Here is a 16,464-nt window from a genome sequence, read left to right as displayed (position 1 = left end):
TGGGCTCTGAACCGCAGCCCCGCCCTTGAGGAACACCCAATCTCCCGGGGGATGGGATTGTGGGATTGTGTGTACTCTGGGTCTATGAAGAGCCCTGGAGGAGAGATGTTTCCCTGGGTTCAAATCCCAGCTCCTCTGTCCGGTCCACCCCACAGGCTGGAGTGAGAACCAGAGCCAAGACGGAGCCCTGTGGTCCTCAGGGAGGCAGGATCCGGCCCAGGGACCCCAGTCCTTATCTGGCTGGACTTATCTGTCCTGGCTTCCTTCTCTTTTCCCAATTTCTCCAGGGTCAGCCTGTGGCTGAGTCACTAGGAACAATCACAATGCCAGATTTTACACGATTAGAAACATCACAACCTTCCTTGGGCTCTGGATTCTATTAGGGGGGCTCAATGCTCATTTTTGTGCCAACCAAAAATGCCCAGGTCTTGCCCTCCACAGGTGCTAGGAACCCATCTTATGGCTGTAGGCATCACCATCATAGAGCACTGGGCGGTCAGAGCTGGGAGGGGCCTTAGCAACAGTTAACCCTGAGGATAGTGATCATAATAGTGGTAGCACCTAATCAATCCCATGAAATGGAAACTATTATTGCTCTGATGTTACAGGCGAAGAGACTAAGGCTAAGATTAAGGAACTTACCCAGGATCACACAGCTAGAAGGAAGTAGACGGGATTGGAACCTTGGCAATTTGTGCTGTACTGCCTCCCATCAATGAACAAATAAGTTAAATACAGACTATATTAGGTTGGGCGTGGTGGCTCACGCCTGTAACCCCAGAACTTTGGGAGGCCAAGGCGGGTGGATCATGAGGTCAGAAGTTCAAGACCAGCCTGGCCAAGATGGTGAAACCCTGTCTCTACTAAAAATATAAAAATTAGCCACACATGGTGGCAGGTGCCTGTAGTCCCAGCTACTCCGGAGGCTGAGGCAGGAGAATCACTTGAACCTGGGCGGCAGAGGTTGCAGAGAGAGAGATCATACCACTGCACTCCAGCCTGGGCAATAGAGTGAGACTCCGTTTCAAAAAAAAAAAAAAAAAAAATATATATATATATATATATATATACAGACTCTATTAGTAGCAACGAGGGCTCTGGGGGAAAACCAGGCCAGGAAGGATAGGACGGCTTGGGGGAGGCTGTAATTTTTAACAGGCTGCTTGGAGAAGATCACACTGAGGAGTGACACTTGAGCAAAGACCTGAAGAGGCAAGGGAGCCTCTGGGCCCTGTGGGCACCTGGGAAAAATTGTCCCGGGGGAGGGCACAGCCATCGCCAAGGTCCTGATGTGGGAGTGGAGAGGGACTGGCGAGTGACAGGGAGGAGGTCGATGACCTGGAGGCCAGATCATGCATGCTTTGCAGGCTCTCGTGAGGACTGTAGGCTTCATTTTGTGGGAGGCGGAAGCCTTGAGCGTTTTGGGCAGAGGAGAGGCATGATCTCTCTGAGGCTGACAGGCTCAGTCACTGCTGTGCTGGGTATGGACTGTAGGCACGAGGGCGGAAGGAAGCAGGGATATCAGTTAGGAGACTGCTGCATCCTATAAGCAAAAGGGTGGTGGTATGGGAAGGGGAGAGGAGCAGGAAGGAGTCTGGATCTGTTTTGCTGAGGGATTAAATATGGGGTATGAGAAAAAGAGAGGCATCAAGGATTAATAAAGTTAGGGATGCCCTTGGACACCCCCTTCTTCATTCTGAACCCGGGGTGGCTTGGAGGGTCCCAATGAGCAAAGGTTCCCATGTCCTGTGTTACAGGGAACCCCTCGCAGTCCACGTCCCTGCACTACATGAGCCCCTACCAGCTGAATGCCTACGCTCTGGCGCTCACCGCCGTCGGAGAGATCATCCAGCACTATGACAGTGACAAGATGTTCCCGGCCCTGGGCTTCGGGGCCAAGCTGCCCCCGGATGGCAGGGTGTCCCACGAGTTCCCGCTGGTAGGAAGTCCAGCTGGTGGGAAAGAGGACTGACCAGGCTTGGGGTGTGGTGACAATCGGGGGGGGGGACCTTTCCCTTCTTCTGAGCTCAGGGACTTAAGGCTCAGCCTCTGTGGGGGTAGACTGTCTGCTGTGTGTAGGGGGGCTCCAGAAACCCACTCCCTGCCCTGCTCACAGATGCTTCCCCTCCACATCAGAAGCTGCCTGCCCACAGCTGGCTCTGGCTTCCTCATTCCTGACAAGACGCAGATGGCGGTGGAGGCGAGCTGCGGCTGACCCACCCCTCAGGGCCCCAGAAAAGCGGACAAGGGGGTGTGGGTTGGGTATGAGCAACTTCAGGGACTCCCCAGAGCTCCCTGAGTCAGGGCTGAGATGGGATGAGGTGGATCCCTGGGGCGATATGGAGCGTGCCATCATCTGGGCGTCCTGGGCCCTGTGGAGGTGACTGTGCAGGCCGCCCCTTTCCCAGGCTCCCACGAACTGGAGATACTCAGGCCCAGCAGACGTCCCTCCCATGCCTGGGGGTGCAAGGTACCATGCTGGGTCCAGTACGCATGCGGTGGATCAGCCACAGGACCTCCTAAGGTGCTCAGACCCAGTAGTCATTTTAGGACAGAGTGGGTTTGCCTGAGGTTCCCTGAGGGAAGCAGCCAGGGATCTCGGGGCATCTCTGAACAGGTACAGGCAGCGGGGCAGGGAGCAGGCTTGGACCCAGCTCACCTGAAGCACGTGCTGCCTCAGGATGGGCCCTGGGAGCTCCCTCCCCTGCCCGCCACCCCACATCAGAGAAGAGCTGGGGGAGCTCAGGCCTGCTGGCCTCCCCACCTGTGCTCTGTTCCCACACATATTGTACCCCAGTCCTTCCTTCCTGGGCTCAGCCTCCCCGCCCTCTGTCCCTTAGAATGGCAACCAGGAGAACCCCTCGTGCTGTGGCATTGATGGCATCCTGGAGGCCTACCACCGCAGCCTGCGCACTGTGCAGCTCTACGGCCCCACCAACTTCGCCCCCGTGGTCACCCACGTGGCCAGGTAAGTGCCACTGCTACCACCTCCAGGCACTCACAAGGCCTCTGTTTCTATACTGGCTGTCTCTGGGTGGTGGGAAGGAGTGTCTCTTTCCACACACTTGTCTTTCAAGGAGGTCTGACCCTGAAGAGATTCCCCCATGAGCTGTCACCCCCCGAAAAGTGTTCAGGGTACTTGTTTAGGGGGGAGCGTGCCCAGAGACCCCTCGGACAGACCTCAGCCTGCGCCTGCCCCACGCAGGAATGCGGCGGCGGTGCAGGACGGCTCCCAGTACTCCGTGCTGCTCATCATCACCGACGGGGTCATCTCGGACATGGCGCAGACCAAGGAGGCCATAGTCAACGTAAGCAAGGAGTGTGCGGTGGGGGAGGCAGTTGGAGGGGTGTCTTCCTCCCCCCAGGGGGATCCTGGGGGTGTGCCCACCTCCTTAACTTTAGGGAACTGCTTGATGGTGACTTGGGTGTGGCTTCTCCTTTCCCTCCCTCACTGGGCCCCACTGTCCTCCTCCACCTCCTGGCTTCTGGCTGCAGAGCCCAGGGCTGAATAGTGGATTCTGGAGTGTGGAAGGGGTGCCAGGATCATGAGAGATATGGCTGGTGGGCTCTGTTCCCACCTCGTAATAGTCACACCGGGTGATCTACTCCCTCTAGACCCGGATGGCTCCCTCATTAACTCATCTCTAGGACCACTTCCCCCTTCCCCAGGCCACCTGGCCAGGTGGAGGGAGTGGGAGGGGAGGCTCAGAGTTGGGGAAGCACAGGAACATGGCTCCCTGAGCCGGTGGTCTCCCTGTAAGAGGGGAGGGGGTGACTCACTAAAGCACACCTATGACCCATTCCCCCCGCCACCCTCCCTCTCTCCTCCGGGCCACTGCACCCTGGATTCCCTCCTCTTTATTTCTGAGTGCCCCTCCCTCTGCCTCCCCCTTTTCTGTGTTCCTCTGTCTCTCCATGTTCACTATCGTTTCTTTCCTGCTCCCCACCCCTTGCTGTCCCTCCCCGATCTCTCCTTCCTTTTAACTGGGTCCCAAATGGGTCCAACCTTCCCCCACCCCCCATGCTGTCTCCCAGGCTGCCAAGCTCCCCATGTCCATCATTATCGTCGGCGTGGGCCAGGCAGAGTTTGATGGTGAGTCCAGCTACTGCCCTCCCCTTCTTTCCTACCCTAGCCATCCTCCCCCCCACATATGTTTACTTAGAGGCCTCAGGCCCCTGGGAATGACCCCTCCCAAAAGAGTGAGAGCTGCCGCCTGGGGTTGTGTCTGGGTGAGTGTGCAGAGTGTGGGGTGTGTTTGTTTGCACAGGGAGGGGCGTGTCGGGTCAGGGTGTGCACCCACACCCACATCCCAAGGCTGTGGGAAGGAGGCTTCAACTCACTCCTTTCTCCTCCAGGCCTGGGAGTCTGGGGAGCGTAGGGAGCCAAGGCACTGGGCTCAAAGTCAGAGGCTCACCTGACTGGGCTCCTCCTGGCTCCTGGACTCATTTCCTCACCTCTTAGACGGGGCATGGGCCAACGGTCTCTGCCCCGGATTGGCCTGGGATGGAAGGACAAGTCCACTGTCCTGTCAGCCCCAGGGATCCACCGTTAATCTCATCTTCCCCCCATGACACCCCTCCTCTCACAGCCATGGTGGAACTGGATGGTGACGACGTGCGGATCTCCTCCCGGGGGAAGCTGGCTGAACGCGACATTGTCCAGGTGAAGCCCAGGCCCTGCCTGCCCCACAGGGAATTCAGGAGCCCCTCTAGCCAGGTGGACCTCACAGCCCCTTGGGGGCTTCCCTGGGGAAGGGCCAGGAGGGAGGCACTGGGAGCCCTGAAGTGGCCCGGCCACCATGGAAGGGAGCAGGAGTCAGTCCTTGGCCTTGCTGCGCTCCGGGCTGGGCCCCTCCCTGTCGTGTCTGGGATACACACCTAACATTGCGGTGCCCAACCAAAGGCCAGAACCCTCTGCCAGCCCTTCCTCAGCCCCCAGATCTCTGTGGTCAGCCTCATTCTTTTTTTTCTCTACCCCTTTTGAAGCCCAAGGCAGTGTCTTCAGCGTTGGGAGTGGGCTTCACCTCCACGAATGGGCACTGCTTGGTTAACTGAATCAATGCCAGGCTCTCCATGAAGGATGCAAATATAATGAGCAGAAAGCTCTTTGTCCTTAGGGAATTCCCATGCAGTCACATGGAATAATGCACCCTCCAAAAGCACTTCCCCCCTCGTCCCCTGCAGATGAGGCCTCAGTGCTTAGGAGATGAAGAAGATAAAGCTGACATCCTCCATACCCCCTTGGTTTAAAAACTGGGGACCAGTATCCCAGGTGTGGAGACCAAACATAGGGGACTGGAAACCAGAGCAAGGACAGCCTGGGAGGTGGGACCAGCCAGTGCCAAGCTCTGGAGGCAGGGGTGAGCTAGAGGCACTCAGGATGGAGGGCACCCCCTGGGAAGAAGCCAGATGGGCCTGGCGTTAGGTGTTGGCCAGATTACCCCAGAGAGAAAAGGGATGAAGAGAGGCCAGAGAGAGAGGGCCCTGCTGCACAAGTGGGAGGAGACCCAGGAGGCGCATGCCCCAGAAGTCAGGGGATTCAGCTGGCATTTCGGAAGCAGCTGCTGCGTGCCTGTGTTTAGTGCCGAGGTGGAGGAACCTTGCTCAGTGGTGTATCCTGGCGTGGAACAGGGCTCAGTATTTGCAGAGTGAATGAAAGGATAGTGACTATGACTATAGTCACTTACTCCCAAATGCAGGGAGCCGGGGAATACAGTCCCTCACGTAATTCACAAAGGTGGGGGATTGAGTGAAGTGAGCAGAGGCTGGGAGGAGAGTGGGAATGCAATCCCAGGCCTGGAGATTTTGGGGGCCAGGGTCCCACAGGAGGTACCACCTGACCCTGCCCTCCTGATTACCAGTTTGTGCCCTTCCGGGACTACGTGGACCGCACAGGCAACCACGTGCTGAGCATGGCCCGCCTGGCCCGAGACGTGCTAGCAGAGATCCCCGACCAGCTGGTGTCCTACATGAAGGCACAGGGCATCCGCCCTCGCCCCCCACCTGCTGCACCAACCCACTCACCCACACAGTCCCCAGCCCGCACGCCCCCTGCTTCCCCTCTGCACACACACATCTGAACCTGGTCTCAGCAGGCAGGTGGCTGGGGCCTGTGAGAGACCAGGCCAAAAGGAGGCCTGGCCCCCAGACTCCCCGAAGTTGGCCTGCCTGGCCTTTGGGACATCTGTGTGCCTGAGAGACTGCCAGGGGGTGGGGCTTCTGGAGACCCCTCCTCAATTTCCTGGCCTCACTTACTGCCCAAACCCAGGGAATTGCTGGGTATGGGTGACAGAGGGGTCCACAGGGTTCACGGACCCAGCTCTTCTCTTCTTCCCCAGTACCTGGCTCTAGCCCAGCCAGGAAGGTGTAAACAATCAGGGTGATCGGGGTCCCTGTCACCCACCCCCAGCCATCCTATTTGCTTACCTGTCACCCTGAAGCCTGGGCTTGTCCTCCTCCAGCCCCCCATCTACGTCCCATCCTCCCATGGCATCTCCTCCAATCCCTGACCCCTGCCCTGTGGTCTACCTTTGCCTGATTTCCAGCGAACCCCAGGAGGCTGATGACAGGTTTGCAGGAAGGCCTGAACATGTGCCCCCTCCCAGGGACACTGGATGCATCAGGAGCCTCGGGGACCCATGGGGTGCTGTAGTCATGAACCGTAGGCCACACATGGAGGCTGCTCAGCACAGAGCCCTTTCTGGTGCCTCTCGAGCTCAGTACAATTCAGGTTCTAGACACACAGATCCACAGGCCTCTCCCTGGTGTGGGCCCACAGGCACTTCCATGGTTGAATCCTGGGTTCAGGAATCCCCTCCTCCCTGCAGAGGCTTCCCAGGGCCCTCGGTGCCCACACCTCTGCCCACCTGGAGGCCAGGGCAAAGAGTGGCTCACTATGAGGCTAGTGACACAGGAGTCCTGTCCCGTGAGGCTATGCCATGAGGCTAAGAGACAACAGTCCCAGGTTGGAGCCCTGCCTCCTTCCACTGCCTAATGTGGGAACCCAAGCAAGGCCCTTCTACCTTTTGGGCCTCAGTTTCCATGTCTGTATAACAAGAGGATTGACCAGATGGCCCCAGGTTTTCTTTTAGGTCTGACGTCCTGAGGGTCATTCATCCCATGCCCACGTCCCCCCATCCCACTCCTAACCGATGCAACCCTTTACCTGAGGCCACCTTGGCTTTTGGGTCACCCTGTTCCATCCCATCACCCCAAATGCACCCGAGTCCTTCAACCTTGGGCTCTGGCATCTGAGCCCAGGCTCCTGCCCCTGCTGTGGGAAAGGTGGGGAAGAAGGGGCTCTCCCTCCTGGGCTCACCCAGCCGCCCAGCCTTTGCCCACTCGGGCAGCAGGTCATGCATGCCAGTCCCCGTTGCCGCATGGAGCTTCTCAGCCCTCTGCCCTCTCTGCGCCCGGTGGAGACAAGGCCCCCGTCTTCTACCTGCCTCCGCTTTCCCCTGTCACGCATGGTGGTGGTGTTCCTATGGTGTCTGGTTCTGTGCCCGTCTCTGAGACAGTCTCTCTGTGGAATTTGCCTTAAACTAAAGCAAATTTGGTTCTTTTAGTAAAGCACAATGTGTTTCTTTATTCTCTGAAAAATAGCACAGATGCTGCTGTTAGACCGGGTCCAGGTTCTCCTCTGTAGCTTCCTTCAATTCTGCGGTTCAGTGGGATTTACAAGCAAAGGCCACGTGCCACACTCTGTGCTAGGCATGGAGGACGCAGCCATGAACAAAACACAGGCCCTATTCCTGCATGGGGCTCACAACACACACATAAATAATATGGGAGAAACACAGTGAACATATAAACAAATAAGCTAATCACATAATTTCAGGTGGCGGCAAAAGTTCTAAAGAGACATTGGGCTGGGCGTAGTGGCTCACGCCTGTAATCCCAGCACTTTGGGAGGCCGAGGTTGGTGGATCACGAGGTCAAGAGATCGAGACCAACCTGATCAACAAGGTGAAACACGGTCTCTACTAAAAAATACAAAAAAATTTAGCTGGGCATGGTGGCGTGTGCCTGTAGTCCCAGCTACTCGGGAGGCTGAGGCAGGAGAATTTCTTGAACCCAGGAGGCGGAGGTTGCGGTGAGCCGAGATCGTGCCATTGCACTCCAGCCTGGGTAACAAGAGTGAAACTCCGTCTCAAAAAACAAAAAACAAAAAAATAAATAAATAAAAATAGAAAAATTAGCCAGGCGTGGTGGGAGGCGCCTGTAGTCCCAACTACTCGGGAGGCTGAGGCAGAATAGCTTGAACCCAGGAGGTGGAGGTTGCAGTGAGCTGAGATCATGCCACTGCACTCTAGCCTGGCGACAGAGCAAGACTATCTCAAAAAAAAGAAGAGAGAGAGAGACATGAGGGAGAAGGAGAGTGACGTTTTAGATAAGGTGGTGGTAGAGGGCCTCTCTGAGGAGGTCATGGTTGAGGTGAGCCCCCAGGAAGTGAGACAGGGAGCCCCGCTGATATCTGGGGGAAGGGGGCTCTAAGTAGAGGGACCAGCAGGTGCAAAGGCCCTGTGGTAGGAGCATGACCAATGGTGTGTTTGCAGAAGAGTGAGGCCGGTGTGGCTGGAGCTGAGAGCAGGAAGGGAAAGTGCTAGAGATAGGGTTGGAGAGTGAAGAAGCCAGAATCCATGGGCCATGGAGGCCATGATGAGGCCTTTGGCATTTACTGAGTAAAATGAGAAGCCATTGAAGAAGTGAGAGAAGTCATCAGAAGTGGATTGCTTTATTGCATTTGATCGCTCATTCACTCATCCCCCAACAAGTATTCACCAAACATCACTGCCAGGCCCCACTCAGGTATCGGAGACGAGGCTGGAGACGCGCACACAGAACTGCACTCTCAGGGAGCCCCTGCTCAGGGGCAGTGAGCGAGGAAAGCCTGCAACAATGGGGCACTGATGCCAAGCCATCAGGAGGGGCTGAGTGATCTGAGGCCACCAGAGTAACTGTGCCATGAGGAGTCCTGCAGCCTCTGTGTAATGGGGTCGTCACCACCACCCCTGCCCTTGCAGGGTCATCACTTGGCCAGAGTGATGAATACAGATGGTTGCACGTGACGGATGTGACATACACCCAGGACCCACTGCATTGTAGGAGCCCAAGAAACACTGCTTTCCTCTTGTCCCTCATCACAGATCAATCCCTGTGGCCCTCAGGGACCAGGATCACAGCAAAAGGGGATTCCTCCCTTCTCCTGGCAGGTTTGTTCCCAGATTAGCCCTCCAGGCAGCCATTCCCACCCTGGACATCACAAGAAATTTAGAACTAATTAGACCGAAGTTTGGGACCTGTCTTCTCCTGATGATTTTGGAGCAAATGGGTGCTGATTCACAGCTGTCCCTATAATTACATGCCCCTGTACATTCTGATACGCTTGGAGTGGGAACAGGGTGGGGTCACAGTTTGGAAGGAGGGAAGTTCCCATAACCGGCAGCTCCTGTCACCTCACCACAGGATCCGTGGGAAAGTGTCAGGAGAGGGTGCCTGCCTGGCAGGGGGACTGAGGCGCAGAGCCACTGCCAGGGGCGGGACGGGACGCCAAGAGCATCTTTCCTGTGCCCGACACTGCTGCATCTCTTGTGGTTCTTTCCCAAGGTGTGTGCCGTGGATCGCTGGTTCCCTGGCACGGAGTTAGGGAACCTGCCTGCCGTGAGCCCCTATCCGAGAGTCTCAGTGGCCTTTTGGGTATTCAAGGCTCTGATAAGTCCTACGGCAAAGAGACCAGTTTGATTTGGTTCAACCCAATGTTTCTCAAGCTTTGTACCACAGAGTAGGACGGGTGTGTGTGTGTGTGTGTGTGTGTGTGTGTGTGTGTTTCACTGGTAACATCACCAACAAAACACATCACCAAGCAAAACACACATCAAGCTGTCTTGGGAATTTCAGTAGAGACAATCTCCCAGGTTTCCAGGCGAACACAGAAGCCTGAGGCCTTCCCTGAGCAGGCCAGAGGGAGGGCATGGAGGGTGGGAAAGATGGGACCTCGAATTGGGCTCTGGGGAGAAGAAAAGCCTCTTTGCCCTCCTCTCGTCCACTCACCTCAAATGCCCCTGAATAAAAATAATAATAGTAGCAATGACCAGCACGCATATGCACTTACTAAGCATCCTTCCAAGCACTTTACATGTGTTTAGCAAATTCATCTTCATAACAACCCTGTGAGAAAGGTATGTACTCTCATCCTCCCATTTTCCATATGAGAACACTGAGACACAGCACATAAGGGCCTTCCTTGCTCAAGATCACACAATTAGAGAGCAATGGAGCCTACAGGTATCTGAGCCTGAAGGTGGAGTAGGATGATCCACCCGGTTACCTAGAGATGTGAACTCTAGCTGAGCCATTTCGTTGCTTTGGGACCTTGGTTGGGCCATCTGCCCTCTGGGTCTCAGTCTCTCCACTGATAAAATAGAGGGGGTGGACTCTCAGGTCCCTAAGGATCTTCTCATCTCCCTTGAATCTCAGCCCCTCTATTAGCCTATACTCTTAGACCCCCCCATCCCAGGCCCCACAGGCCTCCTGGGGCCCTGTCTGGCCAGGCTGGACAGTTGCCATCACTGAGGCCACCACTCCCACACCTCTGGGATGCCTGGCTATCATCAGCCTGCAGAAGAGATCCCTGAGTCGTGCCTGGAAGGGGCAGGAGAGGTAGAAGCAGAGGATAGGGCTGATAGTTCGATTGGAGTAGGCCAGGATGGTGCAGAGGCTGGAGGCCACAAAGGCAGCTGGTGAGGCAGGCAGGTGGTCCATGGTTGCCACATAGCCCAGCACGGAGCAGGGCCCCCACATCAGCACAAAAACCACCAGCACCACAAGGATGAGCCCTGTGTTCTCTTGGTGCTCCTGGATGCTCTCCCCCACAGGGCCTCGGGGCTGTGTCCACAGGAGCCAGCCCACGTGGCTGAAAGAGCAGCCCAGCCCTAGCATGCACGGCAGGAAGGCCAGGGCTCCCAGCAGGCTGAAGTAGCAGGAGGTCCCAGAAGGGCTCAGGAGCAAGAGGCAGGCCCAGGTCTCAGGACCCCCCGCTGTCTCCTTCTCCACTGCCACCCGCTGGAAGAGCCAGTTGGGCAGGGATGCAGTAAGGGCCCACATGGCCCCACAGAGCAGCAAGCAGGTGACCCAGCCAGCTGGGAAGGCCACGTCAGGCCGGGCAACAGCCATGTGGCACAGAAGAGCCATGGCCACCATGCTGTAGAAGGTGCAGAACATGGTGGCTGTGTTGGTGGCCTGGCTAATGGTACAGATGGCAGGACCCAGCCACCAGTAGCTCAGTAGCAGCACGGGCACCACGCAGGCCACGAAGAGCAGATCACATAGTGTGATGTTCATCATGAGGCTGTGGGTCAGGGCGTAGAGTGGGTGGGGGGGGGTGCCTGGGCCCTGGCCCACTGCCAGCAGCATGAGCCCATTAGCTGCCAGCCCCACCAGTAGGACAAGGCCACAGACCCCAGCAAAGATGAGTAGGAGCAGTCGCTCAGGTGCGGCTGTGAGCTGGGTGATGAATGCGGCATTTGGCTGCATTCTCCTGTTTCAGATACACAAGGGCAAAGCAGAAACCAGCCAGCACCAAAGGCCGCCTTCCCCGTTCCGGCTGAGCCTCCTGTTTTCACAGACCCCTGCATGTAGTGGGCCCAGATACATGCCTGTCCTTGGCACACACTAGTCCCTGCAGACCTCATTTGAACCCAGGGCATGGACTCCATCTGTACCCTGGGTTCAAATCCTGCCTCTGCTACTGGCTAGCTTCAGTACCCTGGGAGAGCTATTTATTTATTTAGAGATGGAGTCTCACTCTATCACCCAGGCTAGGGCGTGATCTTGACTCACTGCAACCTCTACCTCCCGGGTTCAAGCAATTCTCATGCCTTGGCCTCCCAAACTGCTGGGATTACAGATGTGAGCCACTGCATCTGGCCCCTGGGAGAGTTACTTAATGTTTCTCTACCTCAATTTCCTCAGCTGTAAGCAAGCAAGGAAATAAAAGAAATAAAACAGACGTCAATAGTAACTCATAAGTGGTAAGACTCGGGTAATTTTCATTTTCTTCTTTGAAACTTATTCCTAAAATTTCTGCAGGGAGTACACATTGCTTTCATAATCTGATAAATATATATGTACATACACACATATGTATCTAGTTTTTTACAAAACCCTGCCCTGTGAAACAAGCAGGTTTAATGTGAGGTTCAAATGGGAAAGTGGGTCTAAAGGGCTTTGAGAAAGTGTGAAGCCCCTCCTAGTGGTTCCCAAGCTCCTTGGGACCACCTGGGGAGTTTCACAAATACGGAAGCCAGGGTCCCACCCCCAGAGACATGATGCAGTTAGTCTGGGCTTTGGCATTTTTGAAAGATCCCAGATAGACTGGGTGCAGTGGCCCAGGCCTGTAATCCCAGCACTTTGGGAGGCCGAGAAGAGCAGATCACGAGGTCAAGAGATTGAGATTATTATGGCCAACATGCTTAAACCCCATCTCTACTAAAAATACAAAAATTAGCTGGGCATGGTGGTGCTCACCTGTAGTCCCAGCTACTCGGGAGGCTGAGGCAGGAGAACCACTTGAACCTGGGGGCGGAGACTGCAGTGAGTCGAGGGTGCGCTACCATACTCCAGCCTGGCCACAGAGTGAGTCTCCATCTCAAAAGAAAAAAAATTTAAAAGGAAAGATCCCAGATAATTCTAAGAGCAAACCAGCTTGAGAACCACTGCCCTCTAGGTTGTGCTGTGCAGGCCCCTGGCAGGGTGGGGAGAGTCTGCACCCAGCAGTCAGACCTTTCTCCTCATCCCCACTTTGTCGCACATGTCAAGATCAGAGTCCGGACTCTTGGAAGTCCGGACTCCCGATTGGGAGGACTCTGGCTGGAAGATGGAATGTAGGCATCCTAGAGTCAGCCCAGTGGCTGACGTCACCATTGGCCACCCTGCAGGCCAGGCGAGGGCCCCAGAGCTTTAGCTGGAGAGAAGCTTGCCTGATAACTCAGTACATATTTCCTGAGCATTTGCTTTGGACCAGATTCCGGGAATCCAGCAGCAAGCAAAACACAGCAGAGGAGTTATCCCCCACTTTTCTCTCACACTGCAGTGGGGGCTGAAGACACCTTTCTCCTGCAGGCTCAAAGCCAGCTTTGAAGGAGTATCTGAGTCCCTCCTGCAGAGCCCCAGCCTGGGGACTTAGCTTGGTCTCTGGGGTCCCAGGGTAGCAGCATGCCTGAGGGCAGCTGAGGAGCGACTGGAGGGGGGGCCGCCTTGAATTCTGATGCCAGCCACCCTCCCAGTCCCACCATCTCCAGGGACTGCAGGAGGAGGGGAAATGAAGGACCTGTCCAAACACCCCAGGTGCCCTGGATGAAAGCTGTCATCCAGCCACTTTCCTGGCATTTGTCACTGCCTTTTCGTCTCTTTTTCCTGGTCCACACCCACCAATGATGTGGACTATTACTGGAGAGGAATTGGCAGGGAGCAATATGAGGCTTGAGGGACCTGGCCCCTGCCCCTGATTCCCTGAAGCATCTACATCTTCCTGTAAGCAGTTGCATAACTTCAGGGTTAAGTCTGTGGATATCTTGGGTTTAACACTGGCTCCAGCACTTACTCGCTATGTGACTGTGGACAAGCTACTCAGCCTCCCTATGCAGTACTTTCCTCTTCTGTAAGATGGGGAGAACACACCCAATGGTGTGAGGACTAAATGAAGTAACACAAGCTAAGTGCTCAGAACAGTGCCTGGCACACAGTAGGCACTGGCTAAAGGAGGGCTGTCATTACGCCCCTGATCACGCTCAGTTCCAGCAAGCTCTCTTCTCTTACAGCTCCTGCCCAACCTTCATTCTATCCCCCTGCCCTCCCTTCTTATTCCACAGCCTGACTCTCATCAGCCCACTCCTTTTCTTAATCAGACTCTGGCTAAGCCTAAGCCAGAGCCCCCTTGGCTGACATGCCCCAAGAACTCACCACTTGCCTGGAAGCTTACTCTGAAGTCTACCTGGAGTTTCTCCTGCTGCTGTCATTGCCTGCTTTGTGCTGCTCTGAGCTTCCTGGGTCCTTTTCCCCGGCTTGTGAGCCCTTTGGCAGTAGGAAAGACTGCTGGTCCTTGCACAGCTGTGCCCTGCCCAGCAGGTGGATCCGACCCGAGAAAGCCGAGAGAGAGTTCTGGGCAGTGTGGAGTCTCTCCCAGAACTCCATCTCCTGGGAGCCTGAGCTGCCTGAGGCCAGAGCAGAACTGAGATGACGGGGGAGGCCTGGGGGCCGCTCCGGTACTGGGCCCCCAAACGACAGGGGCTGTCTTATGTCTGCTGGACTGCCTCTCCCAGGAATCACACCCTGCCTCCCTGCCTCATTAACTCCCTGGCCCACAGGACAGAGATGTTGATGCTTGCCCCAGAGAAAGAGCCATTAGCAACTTCAGGGCCTGTTTCTCATCACCCAGGCCAGCATCACTCACTCCAGCCCACCCCCCGCTCCTCTGAGCACACCACAGCCCAGAAACTGCTCAGTTTGGGGGCAAGACCGTGGGCTGCGGGAGAGGGCCCGAGGCAGGAGAAGACGTTCGGGTAAAAAAGGATCAGCAAAAGACCCAGTAAAGGAATCAGCTGGACCAGGCCAGGTGTGGTGGTACATGCCTGTAATCCCAGCACTTTGGGAGGCCAAGGCATATGGATCAAGAGGTCAGCCTGACCAACATGGTGAAACCCTGTCTCTACTAAAAATACAGAAGTTAGCTGGGCATGGTGGTGTGTGCCTGCAATCTCCTCTCCACTACTCAGGAGGCTGAGGCAGGAGAATCACTTGAACCTGGGAGATGGATGTTGCAGTAAGCTGAGATTGCACCGTTGTACTCCAGCCTGGGCAACAGAGCGAGGCTCCGTCTCGAAAAAAAAAAAAAAAAAATCAGCGGGACCATGGAAATCATCCACATGGAGTCTGGAGGTTGGATGGAGTCCATTGAGGGTATCTAATCTGACATTGGTGGCTTCACCAAGGTTGAAGCCAGGCATTACCTGGCTTCTGCTTGTGTGCCTCTGGTGATGGAAGGCTCACTGCTGCTGAGACAGTCCTTGCAGAACTGAGAAGAAGGATTGGGGCCGGGTCCTAAGACTGTGTGATTCGACAGCCCTCTGTCACTCCCTCTTTCTCCTTCGTTCTCTCTCTCTCTCTGTGTAACTCCATATTCCTTGAACTGTCTTTGCTTGTCCCTCTATGAAACAGGGGTTTCTGTTGATTCAGCCAGGAAATTCCCCAGTACCTGAAGGATTACAAAATACCAAACGCAGGCTGGGCACAGTGGCTCATGCCTGTCATCCCAGCTCTTTGGGAGGCTAAGGAGGGAGGAACCCTTGAGCCCAGGAGTTTGAGGCCAGCCTAGGCAACATAGCAAGACCTTGTCTTTGCAAATAACTAAAAAATGAGCCAGGTGTGGTGGCGTGTGCCTGTGGTCCCAGCTACTTGGAAGACTGAGGTGGGAGGATCGCTTGAGCCCAGACAGTGAGGTTGCAGTGGACGGGGATCGCGCCAGTGCACTCCAGCTTGGGCAACAGAGAGAGACCCTGTCTCAACAAACAAACAAACTCAGGGCCTGGCACATGTTGTACATTCAATTTGTGGTGATGGGAGGATGTGACAGACGTACAAATGGTCGATGGGTCAGCAGTCTCTCTAAGACTCTAAGGTAAGCTCTCTGAGGGCACTGGAAGCCCCAGCCTAGCTGATAAGGTGCACCCACCATTCAGAAGGTGACTATTATGGAATTCTGGAAACTTCTGCAAAAGCTCCAAAGAGGAGTGTGTGAATGATTCTGAGTCTAGGTTCCCCAGCTGCTTGGAGCCCCTGGCCACATCCTAGCTGCCCCTCAGATGCATCCAGAGACTGACAACTGAGGCTAAGGTCCTGTGCTTGGGGACACCGTGGCATTAGGGCAGGGGACAGGACCCTGCATGTGACCCCTGGGAGATGTGATTTGGATCATGGGGAAAGGGAGTGAGGTTGGGGCTCTGGAAGGCAGGAGGGCATTGGGGCATAGCAGGGGCCTTCAGAACATTACTATTCCCAGGAACTGGATTCTGCTGGGAAGAAAGCCCGTGAGACCAGGTTAACAGTGCCCTGCTGGGCAGAGCACACAGGGACTGCTCTAACACTGAGCAATTTGTGATTAACAGGTTACACCAATTAAGAGCCAGCAGCACCCAAGGGAGCTCCTTGGAAAGTTTCTCTCCTTCTCAACATCTCTTTTTTCTGATTATGTAATGAATGCCCAGTTACTGTTGAAACTAAAAATACAAATATGTGTAAAATGGAAAATAACAGCCCCCACATTCACCTTATAATTGCATCAACCAGAGATGTGTGCTCAATATTTTGGTGTATTTTCCTTAAGCTATTTTTCTAGACTCTTCCTTTCTTTGGAGAGTTTTGCGGTACCCCTGCCCCCCGCACCTTGTTCACTCAGCAAAGTCCCTCTTT

General features: G+C 55.3%; 2 protein-coding genes across 9 annotated transcripts in view; one reads left to right on the top strand and one right to left on the bottom strand.

Moving 5' to 3' along the window:
- The window catches only part of CPNE5 (copine 5), a 100,930-nt gene extending 93,361 nt beyond the window's left edge, over positions 1 to 7,569 (top strand). For all 8 annotated transcript variants that reach the window (XM_035295489.3, XM_054253933.2, XM_035295488.3 and 5 more), the window contains 6 exons: positions 1,758 to 1,939; positions 2,841 to 2,968; positions 3,206 to 3,308; positions 4,036 to 4,093; positions 4,590 to 4,663; positions 5,862 to 7,569. In XM_035295489.3, coding sequence (XP_035151380.1) covers positions 1,758 to 1,939; positions 2,841 to 2,968; positions 3,206 to 3,308; positions 4,036 to 4,093; positions 4,590 to 4,663; positions 5,862 to 6,080 — 764 coding nt within the window. In that variant the 3' untranslated portion in view covers positions 6,081 to 7,569. The remainder of the gene's footprint in view (positions 1 to 1,757; positions 1,940 to 2,840; positions 2,969 to 3,205; positions 3,309 to 4,035; positions 4,094 to 4,589; positions 4,664 to 5,861) is intronic.
- A 1,146-nt stretch (positions 7,570 to 8,715) lies between these two features.
- LOC100894287 (galanin receptor type 1-like) lies at positions 8,716 to 16,128 on the bottom strand. The gene has a single exon (XM_054253934.2). The coding sequence runs from the start codon at positions 11,530 to 11,532 to the stop codon at positions 10,498 to 10,500; it is 1,035 nt and encodes a 344-aa protein (XP_054109909.1). The 5' UTR covers positions 11,533 to 16,128; the 3' UTR covers positions 8,716 to 10,497.
- Between the last annotated feature and the right edge of the window lie 336 nt (positions 16,129 to 16,464).

The sequence above is a fragment of the Callithrix jacchus genome, chromosome 4, assembly GCF_049354715.1.
Source record: "Callithrix jacchus isolate 240 chromosome 4, calJac240_pri, whole genome shotgun sequence".
NCBI lineage: Eukaryota > Metazoa > Chordata > Mammalia > Primates > Cebidae > Callithrix > Callithrix jacchus.
Note: the sequence above shows the minus strand (reverse complement) of the source record. Positions and strands in the feature narration are given on the sequence as shown.

Bases quoted from the DNA above. Each gene is read 5' to 3' on its own strand.
- LOC100894287 (XM_054253934.2), bottom strand. From the start codon at position 11,532: ATGCAGCCAAATGCCGCATTCATCACCCAGCTCACAGCCGCACCTGAG.